This window comes from Bos grunniens, chromosome 3 (genome assembly GCF_055505025.1).
Source record: "Bos grunniens cultivar Pamir isolate PY7600 chromosome 3, Bosgru_T2T1.0, whole genome shotgun sequence".
Lineage (NCBI taxonomy): Eukaryota > Metazoa > Chordata > Mammalia > Artiodactyla > Bovidae > Bos > Bos grunniens.
In genome coordinates this window covers 18,425,612-18,448,977 of record NC_141167.1, presented here as the reverse complement: position 1 = coordinate 18,448,977, position 23,366 = coordinate 18,425,612, and the positions used below count along the sequence as shown (strand labels likewise).

At 41.3% G+C, this 23,366-nt stretch overlaps 1 protein-coding gene across 12 annotated transcripts in view; it reads right to left on the bottom strand.

Moving 5' to 3' along the window:
* Positions 1-6,496: 6,496 nt before the first annotated feature.
* LOC147375134 (olfactory receptor 2D2-like) overlaps positions 6,497-23,366 on the bottom strand; it is a 132,515-nt gene continuing 115,645 nt past the window's right edge. For 6 of the 12 annotated variants that reach the window (XM_086383045.1, XM_086383031.1, XM_086383072.1 and 3 more), the window contains 2 exons: positions 11,640-11,740; positions 6,497-7,809 (listed from right to left, as the gene is read on the bottom strand). In XM_086383045.1, coding sequence (XP_086239171.1) covers positions 6,861-7,799 — 939 coding nt within the window. In that variant the 5' untranslated portion in view covers positions 7,800-7,809; positions 11,640-11,740 and the 3' untranslated portion in view covers positions 6,497-6,860. Of the gene's footprint in view, positions 7,810-11,635; positions 11,741-23,366 lie in introns of all 12 variants that reach the window. The other 6 variants (XM_086383005.1, XM_086382996.1, XM_086383022.1 and 3 more) reach the window with 2 other exon arrangements.

The following is a 23,366-nucleotide window of genomic DNA, read 5'->3' as shown; positions in this document are numbered from 1 at the left end:
CTAGGAGAGAAAAGCATCAGACTAGGTTGGCTTCGTTAACTGCTGCAGTTATGTATTTTACCCATGATGCCACTCTTTCTTGTGCAACACAGAAAGCAAAAGACCAGACAGCCAGACAGACTGGTGGCTGAATGCAGCTTCACTGGAAAGGAGCCTGTTTCGTGGGTGGGAGGCAATGACCAATTGTGAGAGATGATCTAGCCCTTCAAGGTGGAATTCAAATTCTGAAGGGTGTGGTGATGAAGGTGAAACTCAGGGCAAGGTGAAGTACAGCTTGGGCACCTGGGGACTTAAGGCCAACGCAGAATACTTTTACCTTGGTAGAGGCCAGTGATGAATCCAGGTGGAGTGACACTTAGTGGTAAAAGGGTATCTGTCTGTAGGAGGATGGCCTGAGCCACTGCATGGCAACTGAGCACAGAACTGGATGAGTCCTGCTATGGAAGGGGTTCTAGAAAGGGCATGTCATCTTAAAACAGGTCCCCAAGGCAAAGACCAAAAAAGTCCTGTTAGTATCCATATAACTGGAACACGAAGTTGGACAAAGCAGCAGCTGAGCATGCCTGGATGTTATCTCAGAGTAATGGGCCGGAATGCTTAGGTGCCCAGAGAAATAGCATATTTATCCAGGTAAGATGGATTTTAGGGCTAAAAAGTATCAACTATAGTGCTTGTTTCCAACTATGGGGAGAGAGTAGGCTAGCCAAGGATGGGATTGGATAGGGTGATCGCATACCCTAGTTTTCATGGGACAGTTACGGTTTATGCCTATTATAGATCAATTAATTTCTGTAATTAGTTAAAACTCTGCCTTTCACTCTCGAAGTGTGTCTGAATTTGGACATTGTATTGTTTCAAAGATTAGAAGGCCATGGACCTGGTAGATACCTGATATGGGGCAGCCCTGCCCATGGAACATGCCATAGATACTGTGTAATATACTCATAAATTAAAAAAAAATTTAATTGAAATGAAGAATCAAAAATTTTACATAGAATCACAAAAGTCTCTGAATTGCCAAAGGAATATTGAGAAAAAGACCAAAACTGGGGATACTATACTCTCTGCCCAGACTATATATGAAGAAGATAAAAGTACTAATTCTGAAAGATACATGAAACCAATTTTTTATAGCAGTATTATTTATAATATTCAAGATACAGTCGTAGATCTTGATATATTTTATCTCTTGACAATTTGTTTCCTTCTCTGGATATGGTTCTGAAGCCCCAGAAAATACAATGCCTCTTTCTCTTTTGCTCACAGAAAACAAAAGACTAGACAACCGGACAGACTGGTGGCTGAATGCCGACTCCACTACTTCCTAGCCATATGGCCTTGTACAAATCACTTTCCCTCTCTGAGCTTCATTTTCATCCTGTTTAGAATGGAAAGCAGTGCTATGAGTGTTAAGAAGGTACCTGTAAGACACTTAGCACAGCTTATGGTACACAGAGGGGTTCAGTCAGTGGTAAGTCTTCTGACAGCAAAAAGTGAGCAATATTAAGGGCCAGCCCTGATCTCTGGTGTGACACCCAGACATCTTGTGGTAGGGACAGGAGCCTGGAAGCCTGCGTCCACAGTAGAGGACACCTGCCCAGGCCACACACTTCTCTAGCTGGTGGGAGGAGACACTGCCTGTGTGGTGGCAATGTCCTTCCTCCCTTAAAGAGAGTGGGCCTCATGAATGTGACATTCTTGGGATTTCAAGCAGAGATTTACTGTTCAAGAGGGGACTGCACCTCCTTAAACAGATAAACAAACAAGGAAGTTTGTCTAATGTGACAGGCAGTGCTGGGTCAACTGTTTAGTGTTGTTGCCTCACTGAATCCTGATCTAGGTTCAAATCCCCATTTGGTCTCTATTAGAAAATCAGGCAGCAACTGGGCTGCTTCTGAGGTGCTGCTTGAGTAAGTTCCAATAAGGGCCACCATCACCCCATTAAGGCTCAGCTCCTGGACTGGGTCGTCTTTGCAGCTCAAGATCTAGTCCTCTTCCCAGTCCTGGCCACCCCAGATCCATTGCTGCTTGTGGCATGGACTGAGTGGGGCCGGGTTTCCCTTGGCTCCAATGGGGCATTGTGAGGCTGTCTTGGGAAACCCAGCAGACAATTACTTAAGCAGACTTCTCTCTGTCCTGTCTCAGGGGCAAACCTGCGGGCAAGCACTCCTCATGAGCAAAGTCCAGGTTTCCCCAGTCTTTCTGCCTGACCCAGCAAATCCCCAACCAGCCAAGAGAGCTTGTCTTCTCCATGTAGAACCCCAGGACTGGGACATCCAGTCTGTGTCTTGACCTGCTCACTCCCCAGGGTGGGTATCTGCAATCTCCCTTTTCCCAGGTCTCCTCTCAGGGGCACAGGGCCTGACCCGATCACTTTTCTTCTATTTTCACCCAGTTACATGTATATCTTTCTTAAAGACATGGTCATACAGGAGTCCCTCTGCTGGTTTCCAGTTTGTTTTCAGAAAGAATTATTCCATATATAGATGTATTTTTGATGTGTTCATGGGGATATGTGAACCCCATACCCTCTTACTTCGCCATCTTGATCTCCTCCCATTGAAGACTATTCTTTCTTCATGTTTATTTATTTCCATTTTCTGTTGTGATCCCCCATCTATCCACTCATTATATCCGTATTTTCCTTCAACAATTCTTTAGTGTGTTTATTAGACAAGCTGTTTTAAAGTTTTTCTGTTAATTTCAATGTCCACATCATTTCTGTGAATGTTTCTGTTGACTGTTTTTTCTCTGATTCTGAGTTACTTCCTCCTGCTTCTTTATATGTCTAGTAAAATTTGATTTTTTTTAGGGAATTATTTCAACTTACAGGATGCTACAGAGTTGATAGTCTGCATTATGTTGTTTCCCTTCAAAAAATGTTGAAGGTTGTCTGACAGAGCACTAACTTATTGTCATATCAGTTTGATCCTGTTGAGGCTTTGCTTTTGGCTCTCACAGTAAGTCAGGAGCAACTCTTCCTTTAAGGACTGAATAGCTCTACTCCTAAGATAGAGTTATTTTGGGAGCCTGGAGTATATAGTGAGTTAGCTCCACTTTGGATGACAACTTCAGTGTCTCCCTGCATGGTACAAGCACCTGAATTTTCATTCACTTCACAGACCCAAGTAGTTGTTTCTTCCATGTCTCATTTCACCCTGTGTGTATGCTTGTCAGTGATTTGCTAATGGCTGAAGGAGGCCTCTATGTAAATTTCTGGAGTCCTTTTTCTGTAAAGTTTCTTCTTCTCTCAAACCTGTGTTTCACAAATTCTTCACTGTCTCAACAGCTCACAGTTCTGATCTTTGTTTCACCCAGTATAGGGATTACTGCTCTCTGCTTGGTTTCCACTTACTTGTGGCCACTTGCTTGTGGTACCCTTGGCCAAAAATCTCTTCCTGCATATCTCCTTTTTTTCAAGAATTACTGTCTTACTCTGTGTTTTGGACTGAATTGTGTCTGCTCCCTACTGTTCCAATTTCATATGTTGAAGTCCTAGCCATTCCATATCTCAGAATGTAACCATGTTTGGATATAGGCCCTTTTAAGAAATGATTAAATTAAATTGAGGACTTGACTGTGGACTCTCAAAGGCAACAGGTTCCCAAGGAGCTTTTTAAGCACTCCCCTGTTATGGCCTGTTAAATGACTGGATCTGGGGCTTCTCAGATCTTCCTGTAAGCTCTGACTTCTCTACCTTTGCCCAGTGATTCATGATGAATGAATAGTGATTTTACTCGGATCCTCCAATGCCCCTTCCAGGTCTTTACTTCCCCAGTTCTTGGGACAGTTGTTTAAGGTCCCTTAAAAAAAATAGTTTTTTTTTTACCCATAGCATGTGAAGTGGCTATCTTTTTTAAGGGAACACTGACTGCTATGTATAGCAAGCCTATGCAGGGCTAGCCTGCTTGGCATGGCTTTGTAGCAGCCACTCTTCTGTTTGGTGCAAACCTTGGACCACCTGAATTTAACCAAAAGGTAGTATTTCTGATCTTGCAAAGCTTCTTGAACTCTGAACTAGAGGAGCTAATTGGGAGCTGGTCCTTGCAGGTCACTGGAGCCTGACTATCAGATACCACTTACTCAATACCAGTGACACTTTAATGTGGGGACAGCATCCGTTGTGTTCATCAGAAGCAGAACCTGGCACTTTCTGTGATCACCACTCCCATCACCTGCTAGTGGCCAGGAGATAATTATGCATCCCATTAGAGACACAGAGGAATCTATAACTGCAACCAGTTTTGATAGGTACCACTCCGGGAACAGGTGAGGACTGTCTATAACAGGAAAGTAATGGAGGAAGGGGTGATGTGCCCGGTGCTCCTGCTCTGCAAATCTCTAGTAATTATGACCCTCAGAGCTGGAGACAGTGTTAGATGTCATCCAGGTAGGTCTCCTGGGCTCTGTGGGCCTCATCTCTGCAGCCTTCTTGACCAGGTTCAAAGTGAATGACTGTTTCCACAACTCCATTTGACAGCCTTCTGGTGAGCATGAGTATATCTGGGATTGAGTTGAAATCTAATTTGCTGATTTTTCAGCAGTCGGTTGACTTTAAGTTTGACCACACATTCAAACTGAGTTGAACTTAGAATATAAACATGGCTGACTGCATAGAAATAAACTTTTATTTTTCTTCCCTGCAATGCTCTGGCCACAGACTGGGCCTTGGTAAAGTCCTGGCTGCCATACAATCAGGGACTCAGCTAATTACTATCACATGGTTGTGTGAAATATGCATGTGCTTTTTAGGTCAAACTGTACTCTCATTGTGTTGTGTTAGTCGCTCAGTTGTGTCTGACTCTTTGTGACTGCATGGACTGTAGTCCACCAGGCTCCTCTGTCCATGGTATTTTCCAGGCAAGAATAGTGGAGTGGGTTGCCATTTCCTTCTCCAGGGGATCTTCCCCAAGCAGGGATTGAACTTGTGTCTCATGCATTGGCAGGCAGATTCTATACCACTGTGCCACCTGGGAAGCCCTATTTAAGTGAAGTGGAAGTCGCTCAGTCACGTCTGACTCTTTGTGACCCCATGGACTATACAGTCCATGGAGTTCTCCAGGCCAGAATACTGCAGTGGGTAGCCTTTCCCTTCTCCAGGGGATCGTCCCAACTCAGGTTCGAACCCAGGTCTCCTGCACTGCAGACAGATTCTTTACCAGCTGAGCTATCAGGGAAGCTCATACTCCACTTAGCAATGTATAAAAATCAGTGTTTTATTGTTTTCTGGCCATCTCTGGTTATTGTTTAAATATTCTTCCAGTTTGTAAAGGTAAAAAATGATATCTCATTGGTATTTTAATTTGCATTTCTTTGGTGCCTACAGTGGTGTGATTTTCCCATGTTTATTGTTACTTGGATATCTTTTAAATAATGTGTTCATATCTGTTTCCAATTTTCCTGAGCGTTTGTATTTTTTTTTTTTACCAATTTGTTAGAGCCCCTCTGTATTAATGTTTTTATTCACATGTCTGTAAATATTTTGCAGCTATATGCCCTGTCTTTTTATTTTCCCATAATTTTGCTTTATTGTTTATGCAACACTCTGGCTCCTGGATAGCAGGGTTAAGTAATATCTTCAGGGACATTGTGAACTTCCACCCTTGGCATGGAACCTGGCCTCTCATGGAGGGGACAGACATTCATATTATATTTTTTGGCCAGCCTAGCTGATTTTTTTCTGAAAAGAGCTTCGTAGGCAGTGTATATCAGCAAGAAGCTAGGAAAACAGAACCCAAAGGGTCTGCATGTTAGTTTATGGGACATGTTTCTATAACCTCATGGGAATTGCTTTGTTGGATGGTGAAGCTCCTGTGACAGCAAGTAGTCAGTAAATATGGGTAATGCCCAGACTGGTGAAGCCTGGGGGGAAAAGCAATCAAGTTTGTAAACATTCTATGAAAAATAAACATATTTTCAGAGAAAATCCCTTAAAAAAATTGGGGAATAGAGCAAAAAGTTTCCCCACTTAATTTTTAACTAAAGTCCCTTTTTTTTTCATTGTCACATTATAGTCATTCCTCTCCTCTCTAATTTCCTACATCCTCAAGTGGACAGAATCCCTTTTCCTTGAGATTACCTAAGAGAAGCTATAGTTTTCAAAAATGGACATTATTAGAAACAAGAAGGAAAGGGAAATCAAGAGGTATAAAACTACAAAAGAACAGAAAAAAATGGTCATAAAAGAATTTTCAACTTTCTAAGATAACTTCAATTGACCCCAGATGCTCTAACTGGCACAGTTTGTAGATGGGTTATATAGGTTAATTTCCTTTTTTTCAAGTCCCTCTGCACCTTAAGAATCTCCACTTTACAGTTTCTGAGTTTCTTCTTCCGTTCTTCCCCTCCACCAGCTTTTCCCCACCCACCCGCCAACTTTCTCTTTAGGGATCCAGCAACTTCCACAGATCAGGAAGATCATTGCCATTTAAGGATTGATAATTCATTCCTAGTAAAAGTAACATTTGCTAAAAGAAATTATCTATGCCGTGCTCTGTACATTTTCTGTATTATCTCATTTAATCATTGCAATTTCTCTCTGAGGAGAGATACAAACTTTGGGCAGTTAAATGTGTTGCAAGAATTCACATGCCTAGTAACTGGTAAATCCAAGTCTCTCGTCTTGGTCTCTCTGGCACTAGAGTCCAGGCTCTTAACAACTGTGTTAGATCTTCCTAATCATATTTGCCTCAAACTACAATGCCATAGAAAATTCTGATGATCAAGCACCTTGTTCTCGCTCACTGGGCCAGGGTGAAGAGTTAGCTTTATGAAGACCATCTCTTCAGGACTGGTAGAAGAGTTCGGGGTGAGTGTGCATCCTGCATTGTATGGCTCCCCACATCTTCATCTTTAGAGAGTCACTCTGGGGCCCTGCCCCTGCCCACCAATTTGAGGAAGGCCCTGTTCACATCTTTGTTCCTCAGGCTATAAATGACAGGGTTGAGGAAGGCTGTGGCAACGTTGTAGAAAAGGGCCATTTTCTTGCCATTGTTTGACAAGGAGTCAGAGCCAGGGCTCATGTACATGATGATGCATGGAATAGCAAACATGGTGACCACAGTAATGTGGGAGGTACAGGTGGAGAAGGCCTTGATCCGTCCTTGGGCTGAGCAGATCTTCATGATGGTGGCAAAGATGTTGACATAGACAAGGACAATCAGGGAGAGTGGGACCACAATGACACTGAAGCCGGTGATGATGTTCACCAAGTCATTGAGGGATATGTCTGCACAGGCCAGCTTCAGGACTGCAGGGACCTCACAGAAGTAGTGGTCAGTTTCATTAGGGCCACAGTAGGGAAGGCACATAGCAAAGAAGGTATAGGACAGACCATCCAGCACACCATAGGCTGCACAGATGCCCACCATGAGAAGGCACACCCAGGGGCTCATGATGACCTTATACCGGAGAGGGTGGCAGATGGCCACGTACCTGTCCACGGACATGATGGAGAAAAGACAATACTCAATGATCCCAAAGAGGAGGAAGATGTACATCTGGGCCACACATCTAGCAAAAGAGATGGCTCTCTTCTTGCTGAGAATATGCGCGAGCATCTGGGGCACAGTCGTGGTGGTGTAGCACATGTCCAGCATGGAGAGGACACTGATGAAGAAGTACATGGGTGTGTGGAGGCGTGTGTCCTGGTGGATGAGGGTGATGAGGAGGCTGTTGCTCACAAGGATCAGCAGGTAAAAGACTAGAAAGAAGGTGAAGAGCAGAGGATTGGTCCTGGGGTTCGAGGCAAAGCCCATTAGGATGAATTCTGTCACAGTGGACTGGTTGAGTTCCTGCATTGTGCTCTGCCTGTTTAAAGAGTTCGGGAAATATATGATATTTGGGGTTTTGGTGCCAACGAATTTCACTCATTTTTCATTTATGTTTCTTAACAGGAATTTTGGATTATTAGATGGGGGCACTACTGAATACATCCCCATAGTAGTTTTGTTAGGGGAAGCACACTGACTAAAACCGCCCACCCTGGCCAGGCACCATAGTAACCATTTACATGAGTTGTTTTATGCAGGAGATCCTAGTAAGGAACATGGAACTAATAAGCCACCACCAACCGGAAGAGTTCAGGAAACGTCAAAAGGAGACACCACACATCCGACCACCTCCCAGAATCCTTCTGTCTGGCATCCATCTTGGTTGAACAAGGCATGCACCACCAGGAAGGATTCTGAGCCAGAATGATTGGCTAAAGACATCCCGGAAACTAATCCCATCACCATAAAACCTGAGACTTCCAGCCATGTGGCAAAGCTGTTCTCCTGGGTTCCCTTACCCTACTGCTCTCCACTCAGGTGCCCTTTCCCAATAAAATCTCTTGCTTTGTCAGCACATGTGTCTCCTTGGACAATTCATTTCCAAGTGTTAGGCAAGAGCCCAGTTTCAGGCCCTGGAAGGGGTCCCGTTCCTGCAACAGTTTGAGTGGTGTCGGGGTTTCGTTCAGATGTAAGCTGAGGGGCATAGTGATGAAATGGAGAAGACTGAGTCTGGGAAGTGCTGTGTGCTGTGTTCCTTCCTGTCTCTTGCTTTCCCAAGATAGCTTTGCTTTTCTCTCTATTATTCATCCCATTTTCCATTTTCTCTTGTGACAACAGAGGCTGTTTAGCCTTGATTAAAGATCAGAGTTAAGACTATTACACTTATTATTTATGTTGAGGTTTTCATCACCGCTAGGATTACCATTGAGGTTAGAATTGGGAATTCAAATCAATGCTATGTAGATTAAAGTTTATAGTTAATATTCAAGATTTAACTTTTCCTGGTGAAAGAAACTTTACTGGTGTTCAGTAACTATGTCATTGATTCAACATGTTTTTACCAAATGCCTACTATTTGTTATAAATCAGAGGGGCAAAGGAGAGTTATAAATCATATGGGTGGAAAAGTGATTTCACACAGTTAAATATGTTAAAGAGTTAAATGCAAAAAACAAAAGTATAAGGTAACCTAAGAGAGAATATATGAGTGAATATTTATTTTATGATGTGACAGAGAAAGGCCTTCAAGCATCACTTGAAGGTTCCAAGTCCTTCAGCCTCTTAGTGTTGACCCCTTTCCCTCTAATAAGCAAACAAAGCTGCACAGCCCTCATCTGACCTGTTCCATATTTCCCTAATGTTGTGAAGGATTCTTGTGTATCCCTGGTCATTTTGCTTCCTAATCCTCACTCTCATTGACTCCTCAACTCCCCTTATTGCCTTCCTCATGGAGTACTGACCTTCAGTGGTTCATCCTTATTCTCTTTCTCCGTTATGCCCCTAAACCTCACCAACACAAGGGTGTTATTTGCAAGACTTGTCCTGGATGTATGGATAAAAGGAAGATGACTTACAATGCAGCACAGAAGAGAAAACTATTTTTAAAATGAACATTTAATGTTGCAAAGTCCCTAAGTTATCTGTGCAGAGGTTTTTCCTCTCTAGCCCCCAGCCACCTGCATATGATTGGAGACTGGTATCCTTCCTGGAACCTCCTCCAATCTTCCCTTGTCTTCCAGTTCTAGGACTCTCCTTACTCCCATTACCGGGGCAAGCAGCCATAAATCCAATTCCTTTAACTCAATGCTTTCAGACTTACCTGTGATTCAGAATCACCTGGAGAGCTTGTCAGATGCTCCTGCACTTCATACAGAGTTTTGATTTGGAAAGTCTTGGGTGGAGGTTGAGAATTTGCATTTCTACAAGTTCCCAGGTAATGCATATGCTGGGTCCACACTTTGAGAACCAATCTACTTAATTGTGAAGAGTAATTTGGTTCTATCTCAATTTCCCTGTCTCTACACTATACTCAAGCTGCTCACATTCGTCCTGCTTAAATGCCAATACTTTCTTGCTTTCTTGTGAGCATAGAAATAAAGTAAGAAAAGTAAGAAAAATATGAATATTTTTGGCTATATAATAACTTATGTATAATAACTTATGTAAGTTAAAAATGAATAATAAGTTGTTGCATATGTGTAATACAAGTGATTAATATCATTAGAATATAAAGGTCTCTTCTTTGTAAGGAAAAAACTCATAACCAAGAATGAGACATTAATAATCAATGCACAAGAGATTAATGAAAAAATGAATCCACCAAAGTTTAAACTTCCTAATAATTAAAGACTGCAAATTAAAACATCAATGAAATAGTTTTAACCTGACATAGGCACAAAATTCTTTTAAAATGATGATGCCTGGCATTGACCAGTTTGCAGTAAATGAGAAATTCTTATATATTGATTTGGAAATTCATATGAGAAGCAAATTACTCTGTTCTTCTGCAGGAAAATGTGATAGCATTTAATTTCACCTTTAAGAATATTGCATGTGGAAAAATGAGAGATGTGGGGAGAGATTTTCGTCAAGGATGTTTAATTGCAGAATTACTTTTAATGGGGAAAACTGGATAGAACCTAAATGTCCTATAACAGGGGACTGGTTGAAATAATTTATGGTCTATTGATATGATTGAATACCTGATAACCTTTAAAATAATATTTTGGAGACTATTTTGCATTGTGGAGAAATGCTCCAACAGATTGTTAAAAAGCAGACTGAATCTTAACAGTATACAAATTTATATGCACAGCATAAAAATTAGAAAGAAATATACCAAAACCTTACAGGGGTCATTTCTGGTGATTAGATTTACAGGTGATATTTATTACTTAAAGTTCTATGAACTTTCCAAATTTCATACAATAAACATAAATAATTTTTATAATAAGGAATAAAATTCAAGTGGTACTTCGAATTTGGAATATATAAGGATTTGGCTTCTTCATTCAGACTAGTTAGATGAAAGTGTGGATGTGAGAGAGGGAGATGAGAGATGGAGAAAGACATGCTGGGCCTAGACAAGACTGGAGGACACTGAAAGGGAGTGTATCCTGTTGTCTGAGCTCAACCCCTCCACCGAGCTACACTTGGGAATCAGCTTATACAGTTTAATACAAGTACATTTGCTGCTTAAGGTAAAACTGTTTCGGATAGGAGGTAGGTCCTGAGTGGTGGAGATCCTTGAATGAGGTCCCTCGTGATGAGAGGCTGCCCAGTTTTTACCTCCAGTTTGTACCTTCAGGGTGAGGGCAAAGGGGATGTGGGTGACAGGTCTCTGCTCCCCAGGACTCCTTGCCCTAAGATGAATTCATGTATTTGTCCTAACTTTTTTCTTCTGCACTTTGTGCTGTGCTTGCTAAGTTGTTTCAATCATGTCTGAATCTGTGTGACCCTATGGAGTGTAGTCCACCAGGCTCCTCTGTCCATGGGATTCTCCAGGCAAGAAAACTGGAGTGGGTTGCCATGCCCTCCTCCAGGGGATCTTCCTGACCCAGGGATCAAACCCATGTCTCTTATGTCTCCTGCATTGGCAAGTGGGTCTTTACCATTAGCACCACATGAGTAAGTGAAAGTCATTCAGTTTTGTCCAACACTTTGTGACCCCATGGACTGTATAGCCCACCAAGACCCTCTATCCATGAAACTCTCCCAGCAAGATTACTGGAGTGGGTAGCTGTTCCCGTCTCCAGGGGATCTTCCCAACCCAGGGATCAAACCCAGGTCTCCCATATGGCAGGAGGATTCTTTACCATCTGAGCTACCAGAGAAGCCCCATATATTTATCTTCTACTACATACCTACCCTTCTGAAGCACAGGTGGAGAAACAAAAGGCTCAATGTAGTTTTGAATTTTCACTTTTGCCATTTACTGCCATGATTCTGAGTAGGTAACTATTTCTTAACTGTAAAAAAAAAAAGAGAGAGAGAGAGAGAGGTTTATTACAATAATATATGATTCTTTCAAGTTCTGAAAATATGTTTACTCCTCTCTTCCTTTTCCTTAGCTCTTCCCCCACCACACACACCCTCCCCCAGCATCAGCACAAACCTTCAGGGGCTAAGATTGACCTAGAGAAACAAATAAAAATTAGAAAGCAACAGAAACAGAGAAAATGATGGGAAAAGATAGAGAGTTCCAGAAGGGAGGAAGAGACACAAACATATGTGGCAAGAAGACAGAGAGAAGAATAAACCAAAATTTGAGGGATGGGGGATACACAAGGAGAGAAGAAAACGGGTGCTGGGAGTGTGATTAACATCAACAGAAGGAGAAGGAGATGGCTCAGGGTTCCAGTGGCAGATAGAGAAGCACTGCAAGGGCAGATCCTTGTGAGTCAAAGGACGATGCTGCAGGCAAATCCAGACCATAGCAAGCAGTAAACAGACATCAAGAGAGAAAGAAAGTCACAGAGTGAGCTGAAGACCCAGTTAGACAGAACACCAGAGCTACACAATCAGAAAGTGGATCAGAGAGATGGATGAAATCTTTGGAGGCAGAGAAGCCCAGAGACAGCAAACAGAAAAAGAGGCAGGAGGAGACACATGGAGAGGGATGGAGATAACAAAGAGAAGGAGAGGCAGAGACAGAGAGATAATAACAGACCCAGAGACAGAGGAAGGAAAGGATGGACACACAGCGAGAAAGAGGCAGAGACAACCATGGACACTCTCACATAGACATGGGGAGAGACACCAAGATGCACAGGAACTGTGAACCAGGTCCTACCCAGAGCTCCTGGCACGACTGGGCATGGGGGGTCAGCCGCAGCCTGGCTTGCTCCCCAGAATGGTTGTGGGCGCTGCTGTCCTGAGATTATAACTCTACAGGGAAGGGAGCTGTGGGCAGAGCTCTCTCAGACTCAGGAGATCACTCCTGAGTAACATGTGGCCCCAGGGCTCTAACCAGGAGCTAAGTTCCTGCAGCCCCTTCCTGCTGGGGAGGGAGCACTAGGTTCTTGCTCAGCAACATCCCATAGCAGTTCAGTTCTGCCTGGTGGGAAAGAAACTTCAGGCTCCATTCCTCCTGAGCATGAGAAGGTCCCCTGCCCACACACAGCCCAGGGGCACTAGAGTTACATTTGGTTCTTGGCCCAGTGTTTCCCCACAGGAGCCAGACTAGGGTTTGGGATGAAAGCTGGGAGACCCAGGGGAGAGGCTGATGAGAGTGGAGCCCATCTGCGGAGGCTGGCTTCTGGGAAAGGCAGTCTCCTTAGGTGGGGGCACCAGGCACATTCGAGCCCTCACTCCCCAGATGAAGTCCCTTCTTTCTCCTCCTTACTAGCCTTCTTCTTGGGTGATGGTTGCTCTCCTGCTCCCCACTATTCTGATCCTGACCCCATTGTGGAGTCCACCTCAGCATCGATCAGGTCCTGGAGGCCTCTTCCTCCACTGGAGGGGATCTCAGGATTTGGTGAATATAACTTCAGCTCCTCTGAGAACCTCAGGGCTGAACGTCTGTACCTGCCCCCTACCCCAGGGGTCTCCTCACAACTGTGGAGGGCTGTTCCTCTCCCACATTCCCCTGGCCCAGCCTGGAACTCATCTCCTAGTCTGCCCACCCCAAGCAACCAGGATTTCCAGGTCTGTGATTCATTTGCCTTCTCAAGTGGCAGGGCCTGGACTCAAAGAGCAGACTGTGTGGTCAGTAAGCATTCCCATGGCTGCCACAGCTGGATTTCTATCCGGCAACTCTGCCTTTGTTCCCCTTCCTTCAGAGTCCTCACAAGTTTCCATCTGGGGAATTTAGTCTCAGCTCCTTAGTCCAGCAGCCAAAACCCTTCCTGCTCTGAATCTTGTCTACCTCCCAGCCTCTCCTCTTGCAATTCAATGAAATTGTTGACATATATTCATCTAAGAAAAAACATAAGGATAGATTCATAAGTTTATTAAGAATTCTATTCATATAAAGTCATTATTCATTTCTATCCATCAAAAAGTGAAAAAAAATTTTCAACAGTGAAACCAAATGAAAACAGAAAAATGTTAAAACCTATACTGAGTGAATAAATCACGTGACAGAAGAATAAATACTGTGTAATTCAATGTTAAAAATCATGGAAACAAAAAATAAATTGTTTAAGAATTGTGTTACGTTTCTTAAAAATATTCATAAAGACAATTTTAAAAAATTTAGACCTTGAATTTTTAACTGTAGTTATCTGCAAGTCTAAAGTAATGGGTATTTGTTTGCATCTGTTATAAAATTTTAAGAATAAACATATATGACTTTTGCAACAAAGAAAAAAAATAATAAACTGAGAAGATATTTAAGTGCATGTAACAGACAAAGAACATTATCCAATATATAATAAATTACAAATTAAGAAAAGGTAAACAGTATCTTACATTCACTGAATACTTATTATTTGTTTTTTATTATGATAAATGCTTTACACGCGAGAAGGTAACAGGCAGGAAGGCTAGGGGTCTCCAAAAGCAGGATATAGACTGCAAGTGTTAGACATTTTTTATCTCTCTCTTAAGCAGCAGGAGGAAACAAACAGGTGTCAGATTTTAATCATCACTATGAACAAACCTAGTGGAGGTGATGGAATTCTAGTTGAGCTATTTCAAATCTTGAAAGATGATGCTGTGAAAGTGCTGCACTCAACATGCCAGCAAATTTGGAAAACTCAGCAGTGGCCACAGGACTGGAAAAGGTCAGTTTTCATTCCAATCCCAAAGAAAGGCAATGCCAAAGAATGCTCAAACGACCGCACAATTGCACTCATCTCACATGTTAGTAAAGTAATGCTCAAAATTCTCCAAGCCAGGCTTCAGCAATACATGAACTGTGAACTTCCTGATGTTCAAGCTGGTTTTAGAAAAGGCAGAGGAACCAGAGATCAAATTGCCAACATCTGCTGGATCATCGAAAAAGCAAGAGAGTTCCAGAAAAACATCTATTTCTGCTTTAGTGACTATGCCAAAGCCTTTGACTGTGTGGATCACAATAAACTGTGGAAAATTCTGAAAGAGATGGGAACACCAGACCACCTGACCTGCCTCTTGAGAAACCTATATGCAGGTCAGGAAGCAACAGTTAGAACTGGACATGGAACAACAGACTGGTTCCAAATAGGAAAAGGAGTACGTCAAGGCTGTATATTGTCACCCTGCTTATTTAACTTCTATGCAGAGTACATCATGAGAAACGCTGGGCTGGAAGAAACACAAGCTGGAATCAAGATTGCCGGGAGAAATATCAATAACCTCAGATATGCAGATGACCCCACCCTTATGACAGAAAGTGAAGAGGAACTAAAAAGCCTCTTGATGAAAGTGAAAGAGGAGAGTGAAAAAGTTGGCTTAAAGCTCAACATTCAGAAAACGAAGGTCATGGCATCTGGTCCCATCACTTCATGGCAAATAGATGGGGAAGCAATGGAAACAGTGTCAGACTTTATTTTTGGGGGCTCCAAAATCACTGCAGATGATGACTGCAGCCATGAAATTAAAAGACGCTTACTCTTTGGAAGGAAAGTTATGGCCAACCTAGACAGCATATTAAAATCAGAGATATTACTTTGCCAACAAAGGTCCATCTAGGCTATGGTTTTTCCAGTGCTCATGTATGAATGTGAGAGTTGGACTGTGAAGAAGGCTGAGCGCCGAAGAATTGATGCTTTTGAACTGTGGGTGTTGGAGAAGACTCTTGAGAGTCCCTTGGACTGCAAGGAGATCCAACCAGTCCATTCTGAAGGAGATCAGTCCTGGGTATTCTTTGGAAGGACTGATGCTAAAGCTGAAACTCCAATACTTTGGCCACCTCATGCGAAGAGTTGACTCATTGGAAAAGACACTGATGCTGGGAGGGATTGGGGGCAGGAGGAGAAGGGGAGGACAGAGGATGAAATGGCTGGATGGCATCACCGACTCGATGGACATAAGTTTGAGTGAACTCTGGGAGTTGGTGATGGACAGGGAGGCCTGGCATGCTGTGATTCATGGGGTGGCAAAGAGTTGGACACGACTGAGCGAGTGAACTGAAACAAATTTAAAAGATTTCTTTTATTTTTTTTTCTTTTTAAATTTTATTTTATTTTTAAACTTTACAATATTGAATTAGTTTTGCCAAATATCGAAATGAATCCACCACAGGTATACCTGTGTTCCCCATCCTGAACCCTCCTCCCTCCTCCCTCCCCATACCCTCCCTCTGGGTCATCCCAGTGCACCAGCCCCAAGCATCCAGTACTGTGCATCGAACCTGGACTGGTGACTCGTTTCACACATGATATTATACATGTTTCACTGCTATTCTCCCAAATCTCCCCACCCTCTCCCTCTCCCACAGAGTCCATAAGACTGATCTATATATCAGTGTCTCTTTTGCTGTCTCGTACACAGGGTTATTGTTACCATCTTTCTAAATTCCATATATATGCATTAGTATACTGTATTGGTGTTTTTCTTTCTGGCTTACTTCACTCTGTGTAATAGGTTCCAGTTTCATCCTTCTCATTAGAACTGATTCAAATGTATTCTTTTTAATGGCTGAGTAATACTCCACTGTGTATGTGTACCACAGCTTTCTTATCCATTCATCTGCTGATGGGCATCTAGGTTGCTTCCATGTCCTGGCTATTATAAACAGTGCTGCGATGAACATTGGGGTACATGTGTCTCTTTCCCTTCTGGTTTCCTCAGTGTGTATGCCCAGTAGTGGGATTGCTGGGTCATAAGGCAGTTCTATTTCCAGTTTTTTAAGGAATCTCCACACTGTTCTCCATAGTGGCTATACTAGTTGGCATTCCCACCAACAGTGTAAGAGAGTTCCCTTTTCTCCACACCCTCTCCAGCATTTATTGCTTGTAAACTTATGGATCGCAGCCATTCTGACTGGTGTGAAATGGTACCTCATGGTGGTTTTGATTTGCATTTCTCTGATAATGAGTGATGTTGAGCATCTTTTCATGTGTTTGTTAGCCATTTGTATGTCTTCTTTGAAGAAATGTCTATTTAGTTCTTTGGCCCATTTTTTGATTGGGTCATTTGTTTTTCTGGAGTTGAGCTGTAGGAGTTGCTTGTATATTTTTGAGATTAGTTGTTTGTCCATTGCTTCATTTATTATTATTTTCTCCCATTCTGAAGGCTGCCTTTTCACCTTGCTAATAGTTTCCTTTGTTGTGCAGAAGATTTTAAGTTTAATTAGGTCCCATTTGTTTATTTCTTTTAAAATTCTGTGTTGCCATGATGATACCTTGTTCCACCTGAACTTAACTTTTCTCAAACCTTGAGCTAACCAATGTGTTTTTCTTTTTCTTTTTTAATTTATTTACTTTAATTGGAGGCTAATTACTTTTCAATATTGTAGTGGTTTTTGCCATACATTGACATGAATCCACCACGGGTGTACACGTGTTCCCCATCCTGAATCCCCCTCCCACCTCCTTCCCTGTACCATCCCTCTGGGTAATCCCAGTGCACCAGCCCCAAGCATCCTGTATCCTGCATCGAACCTGGACTGGCAATTCATTTCTTATATGATATTATACATGTTTTAATGCCATTCTCCCAAATCATCCCACCCTCTCCCTCTCCCACAGAGTCCAAAAGACTGTTCTATACATTTGTGTCTCTTTTGCTGTCTCACATACAGGGTTATCATTACCATCTTTCTAAATTCCATATATATGCATTAGTATACTGTATTGGTGTTTTTCCTTCTGGCTTACTTCACTCTGTATAATAGGCTCCAGTTTCATCCACCTCATTAGAACTGATTCAAATGTGCAATGTGTTCTTTTTAATGGCTGAGTAATATTCCATTGTATATATGTACCACAGCTTTCTTATCCATTCGTCTGCTGATGGACATCTAGGTTGCTTCCATGTCCTGGCTATTATAAACAGTGCTGCGATGAACACTGGGGTACACGTGTCTCTTTCAGTTCTGGTTTCCTTGATTTGTATGCCAGCAGTGGGATTGCTGGGTCATATGGCAGTTCTATTTCCAGTATTTTAAGGAATCTCCATACTGTTCTCCATAGTGGCTGTACTAGTTTGCATTCCCACCAACAGTGTAAGAGGGTTCCCTTTTCTCCACACCCTCTCTGACATTTATTGTTTGTAGACTTTTAGATAGCAGCCATTCTGACTGGCATGAAATGGTACCTCATTGTGGTTTTGATTTGCATTTCTCTGATAATGAGTGATGTTGAGCATCTTTTCATGTGTTAGCCATCTGTATGTCTTCTTTGGAGAAATGTCTGTTTAGTTTTTTGGCCCATTTTTTGATTGGGTCATTTATTTCTCTGAAATTGAGCTGCAGGAGTTGCTTGTATATTCTTGAGATTAATTCTTTGTCAGTTGCTTCACTTACTATTATTTTCTCCCATTCTGAAGGCTGTCTTTTCACCTTGCTTAGAGTTTCCTTCATTGTGGAAAAGCTTTTAAGTTTAATTGGGTCCCATTTGTTTATTTTTGCTTTTATTTCCAATATTCTGGGAGGTGGATCATAGAGGATCCTGCTGTGGTTTATGTCGGAGAGTGTTTTGCCTATGTTCTCCTCTAGGAGTTTAATAGTTTCTGGTCTTACATTTAGATCTTTAATCCATTTTGAGTTTATTTTTGTGTATGGTGTTAGAAAATGTTCTAGTTTCATTCTTTTACAAGTGGTTGACCAGTTTTCCCAGCACCACTTGTTAAAGAGACTGTCTTTTCTCCATTGTATATTTTTGCCTCCTTTGTCAAAGATAAGTTGTCCATTGGTGTGTGGATTTATCTCTGGGCTTTCTATTTGTTCCATTGATCTATATTTCTGTCTTTGTGCCAGTACCATACTGTAGCTTTCTAGTACAGCCTGAAGTGAAGCAGGTTGATTCCTCCAGTTCCATTCTTCTTTCTCAAGATTGCTCTGGCTATTCGAGGTTTTTGTATTTCCATACAAATTGTGAAATCATTTGTTCTAGTTCTGTGAAAAATACCATTGGTAGTTTGATAGGGATTGCATTGAATCTATAGGTTGCTTTGGGTGGTATGCTCATTTTCACTATGTTGATTCTTCCAATCCATGAACATGGTATATTTCTCCATCTATTTGTGTCATCTTTGATTTCCTTCATCAGTGTTTTATAGTTTTCTATATATAGGTCTTTTGTTTCTTTAGGTAGATTTATTCCTAAGTATTTTATTCTTTTCATCACAATGGTGAATGGAATTGTTTACTTAATTCCTCATTCTGTTTTCTCATTGTTAGTGTATAGGAATGCAAGGGATTTATGTGTGTTGATTTTATATAACGCAACTTCACAATATTCATTGATTAGCTCTAGTAATTTTCTGGTGGTGTCTTTAGGGTTTTCTGTGTAGAGGATCATGTCATCTGCAAAAAGTGAGAGTTTTACTTCTTCTTTTCCATTCTGGATTCTTTTTATTTCTTTTTCTTCTCTGATTGCTGTGGCCAAAACTTCCAAAACTATGTTGAATAGTAGTGGTGAGAATGGGTGCCCTTGTATTGTTCCTGACTTTAGGAGAAATGCTTTTATTTTTTCACCATTGAGGATAATGTTTGCTGTGGGTTTGTCATATATAGCTTTTATTATTTTGAGGTATATTCCTTTTATTCCTGCTTTCTGGAGGGTTTTTATCATAAATGGATGTTGAAATTTGTCAAAGGCTTTCTCTGCATCTATTGAGATAATCATACGGTTTTTATCTTTCAATTTGTTAATGTGGTATATTTGTGATTGATTTGTGAATATTGAAGAATCCTTGTATCCCTGGGATAAAGCCCATTTGGTCATGATGTATGATCTTTTAAATATGCTGTTGGATTCTGTTTGCTAGAATTTTGTTAAGGATTTTTGCATCTATGTTCATCAGTGATATTGGCCTGTAGTTTTCTTTTTTTGTGGCATCTTTGTCTGGTTTTGGTATTAGGGTGATGGTGGCCTCATAGAATGAGTTTGGAAGTTTACCTTCCTCTGCAATTTTCTGGAAGAGTTTGAGTCGGATAGGTGTTAGCTATTCTCTAAATTTTTGGAACCAATACAATATTGTAAAGTAAAAATAATAATAATAATAATTTTTAAAAAATAAATTTGTGGTAGAATTCAGCTGTGAAGCTCTCTGGTCCTGAGCTTTGGTTTGCTGGAAGATTTCTGATTACAGTTTCAATTTCCATGCTTGTGTTGGGTCTGTTAAGATTTTCTATTTCTTCCTGGTTCACTTTGGGAAAGTTGTACTTTTCTAAGAATTTGTTGATTTCATCCAAGTTGTCCATTTTATTGGCATATAGTTGCTGATAGTAGTTTTTAATGATCCTTTGTATTTCTGTTGTCTGTCGTGATTTCTCCATTTTCATTTCTAATTTTGTTGATTTGATTCTTCTCCCCTTGTTTCTTGATGAGTTAAGCTAATGGTTTGTCAATTTTATTAATCTTCTCAAAGAACCAGCTTTTAGCTTTGTTGATTTTTGCTATGGTCTCTTTTGTTTCTTTTACATTTATTTCTCAGTGCATTTTTCTTATGAAAATGTTTTTCTTCAGTTCAGTTCAGTCTCTCAGTTGTGTCCAGCTCTTTGCAACCCCATGGACTGCAGCATGCCAAGCTTCCCTGTCCTTCAGCAACTCCCAGAGCTTACTCAAACTCACGTCCATCGAGTAGGTGATGTCATCCAACCATCTCATCCTCTGTTGTCCCCTTCTTCTCCCACCTTCAATCTTTCCCAGCATCATGGTCTTTTCCAATGAATAAGTTCTTCACATCAGGTGAAGATCATGTCATCTGGTCCCATCACTTTGTGGCAAATAGATGGGGGAAACAATGGAGACAGTGAGAGGCTTTATTTTCTTGGGCTCCAAAATCATTGCAGATGGTGACTGCAGCCAAATTATTAGAGTTTCAGCTTCAGTATCAGTCCTTCCAATGAATATTCAAGATTGATTTCCTTTAGGATTGATCCAAGGTTGGATCTCCTTGCAGTTCAAGGGACTCTCAAGAGTCTTCTCCAACACCACAATTCAAAAGCACCAATTCTTCAGCACTCAGCTTTCTTTATAGTCCAACTCTCACATCTGTACATGACTACTGGAAAAACCATAGCTTTGACTAGACAGTCCTTTGTTGGCAAAGTCATGTCTCTGCTTTTTAATATGCTGTCTAGGTTAGTCATAGCTTTTCTTCCAATGAGCAAGCGTCTTTTAATTTCATGGCTGCAGTCACCATCTGCAGTGATTTTGGAGCCCCCAAAAATAAAGTCTCTCACTGTCTCCATTGTTTCCCCATCTATTTGCCATGAAGTGATGGGACTGGATGCCATGATCTTGATTTTCTGAATGTTGAGTTTTAAGCTAGCTTTTTTACTCTCCTCTTTCACTTTCAACAAGAGGCTTTTTAGTTCTTCTTTGCTTTCTGCCGTAAGGGTGGGGTCATCTGAGTATCTGAGGTTATTGATATTTCTCCTGGCAATCTTGATTCTAGTTTGTGCTTCATCCAGTCCAACGTTTCTCATGATGTACTCAGCATATAAGTTAAATAAGCAGAGTGACAATATACAGCCTTGACGTACTCCTTTTCCTATTTGGAACCAGTGTGTTGTTCCATGTCCAGTTCTAACTGTTGCTTCTTGACCTGCATACACATTTCTCAGGAGGCAGGTCAGGTGGTCTGGTATTCCCATCTCTTTAAGAATTTTCCACAGTTTGTTCTAATCCACACAGTCAAAGGCTTTGGCATAGTCAATAAAGTAGAAGTAGGTGTTTTTCTGGAGCTCTCTTGCTTTTTTGATGATCCAGTGGATGTTGGCAATTTGATCTCTGGTTCCTCTGCCTTTTCTAAATCCAGCTTGAACATCTGGAAGTTCATGGTTCACATACTGCTGAAGCCTGGCTTGGAGAATTTTGAGCTTTACTTTGCTAGCATGTGATATGAATGCAATTGTACAGTAGTTTGAACAATCTTTGGTATTGCCTTGATTTTCTTAAGCTATGTTAATAAACTATGTATTTACCCTAGACTCTGTCTTCAAGTCAGTTCCGCCTAAGATTCAAAGCTGACTTGACAAACCAGTATGTTTTACTCCTGCAAATGTTCTCTTAAGCTATGTTAATGAGACTATGTATTTGCTTGAAAAACTGCCTTTCTTCAAGATTCACATCAATAGTTTTATGGCCCCAGACAACTCACCTTGTGCCAATGTTATCTCAAAATGCATGTTGTGGGTGAGGGGCTTGGTGCCAGTCTCTGAGTTTTGAGACATTTCCTCTCTCTAATTAGCAGCCTGCTAGTAGCTATATAACATCAGCTAAAGACTAGCAGGGGGGCACTCTTTCTGCCCCCTTTTGGTGTCTATGTCAGAAGCTTTCTCTTTTAATCTTTAATAAAACTTCACTACACAAAAGCTCTGAGATCAAGCCTCGTCACTAGCCCCAGATCCAATTCCTCTCCATTGGAGACCAAGAATCCTGGTGTCTTTCACAGCTCAGCAACAACCTTTCACACATATTATCTCATTTAATCTTTCTAACAACCCTCTGTGATCTATAGTATATTCTTCCTGTTAACAGATGAGGAAACTTAGAGAAGTTAGGTAACTTGCCTATCATCGAGTTGGTAACATATACAGCTGAGGACAAAATACAGCAGTCTGACTCCAGGGCTGAATTCACTATGCAATAATACCAACAAGCTTATGAAAAGGTGTTAAATCCACCAACAATGAGAGAACTCTGAATAAAACAGGAAATCATGTCACCACTGTCGATCTGTGAGATAGAAACTTTAGAATGGTGGAGATAGATAATATCATCAAGTGTTGAAAATGAAAGTTTCAGACTTGTATAACTACTTAGAAGAATAATTTAGGAATGTCTAGTAAATTTGAAAGTTCTAAACTCTGCCATATTCAGGTTACACATAAAAGTTCTGGAAAAAATACTTACATAGGAAAAAATGTCTAAAACATTTGTGGCAGAATTGTTTAGATAATGAAAAACTGAAAATAAACAAATATTCAATAATAATTAGATAAATGAAATGCAGTACATACATTAAATGCTTGTTAAAGAGAAAGGGTTAGGCCTATATGTGTTCAGTAGGTAGATGTCAGAAACATGATGTTGAGTTAAATATTTTCAGAGTGGTACTGATTTCTTGATATCATTATAAAATTTTCAGTTCAGTTCAGTTCAGTCACTCAGTCATGTCCGACTCTGCAACCCCATGAATTGCAGCACGCCAGGCCTCCCTGTTCATCACCAACTCCCGGAGTCTACTCAAATTCATGTCCATTGAGTCGGTGATGCCATCCAGCCGTCTCATCCTCTGTTGTCCCCTTCTCCTCCTGCCCCCAATCCCTCCCAGCATCAAAGTCTTCTCCAATGAGTCAACTCTTCACATGAGGTGGCCCAAGTATTGGAGTTTCAGCTTTAGCATCAGTCCTTCCAATGAACACCCAGGACTGATCTCCTTTAGGATGGACTGGTTGGATCTCCTTGCAGTCCAAGGGACTCTCAAGAGTCTTCTCCAACACCGCAGTTCAAAGCATCAATTCTTTTGTGCTCAGCTTTCTTCATGTCCAATTCT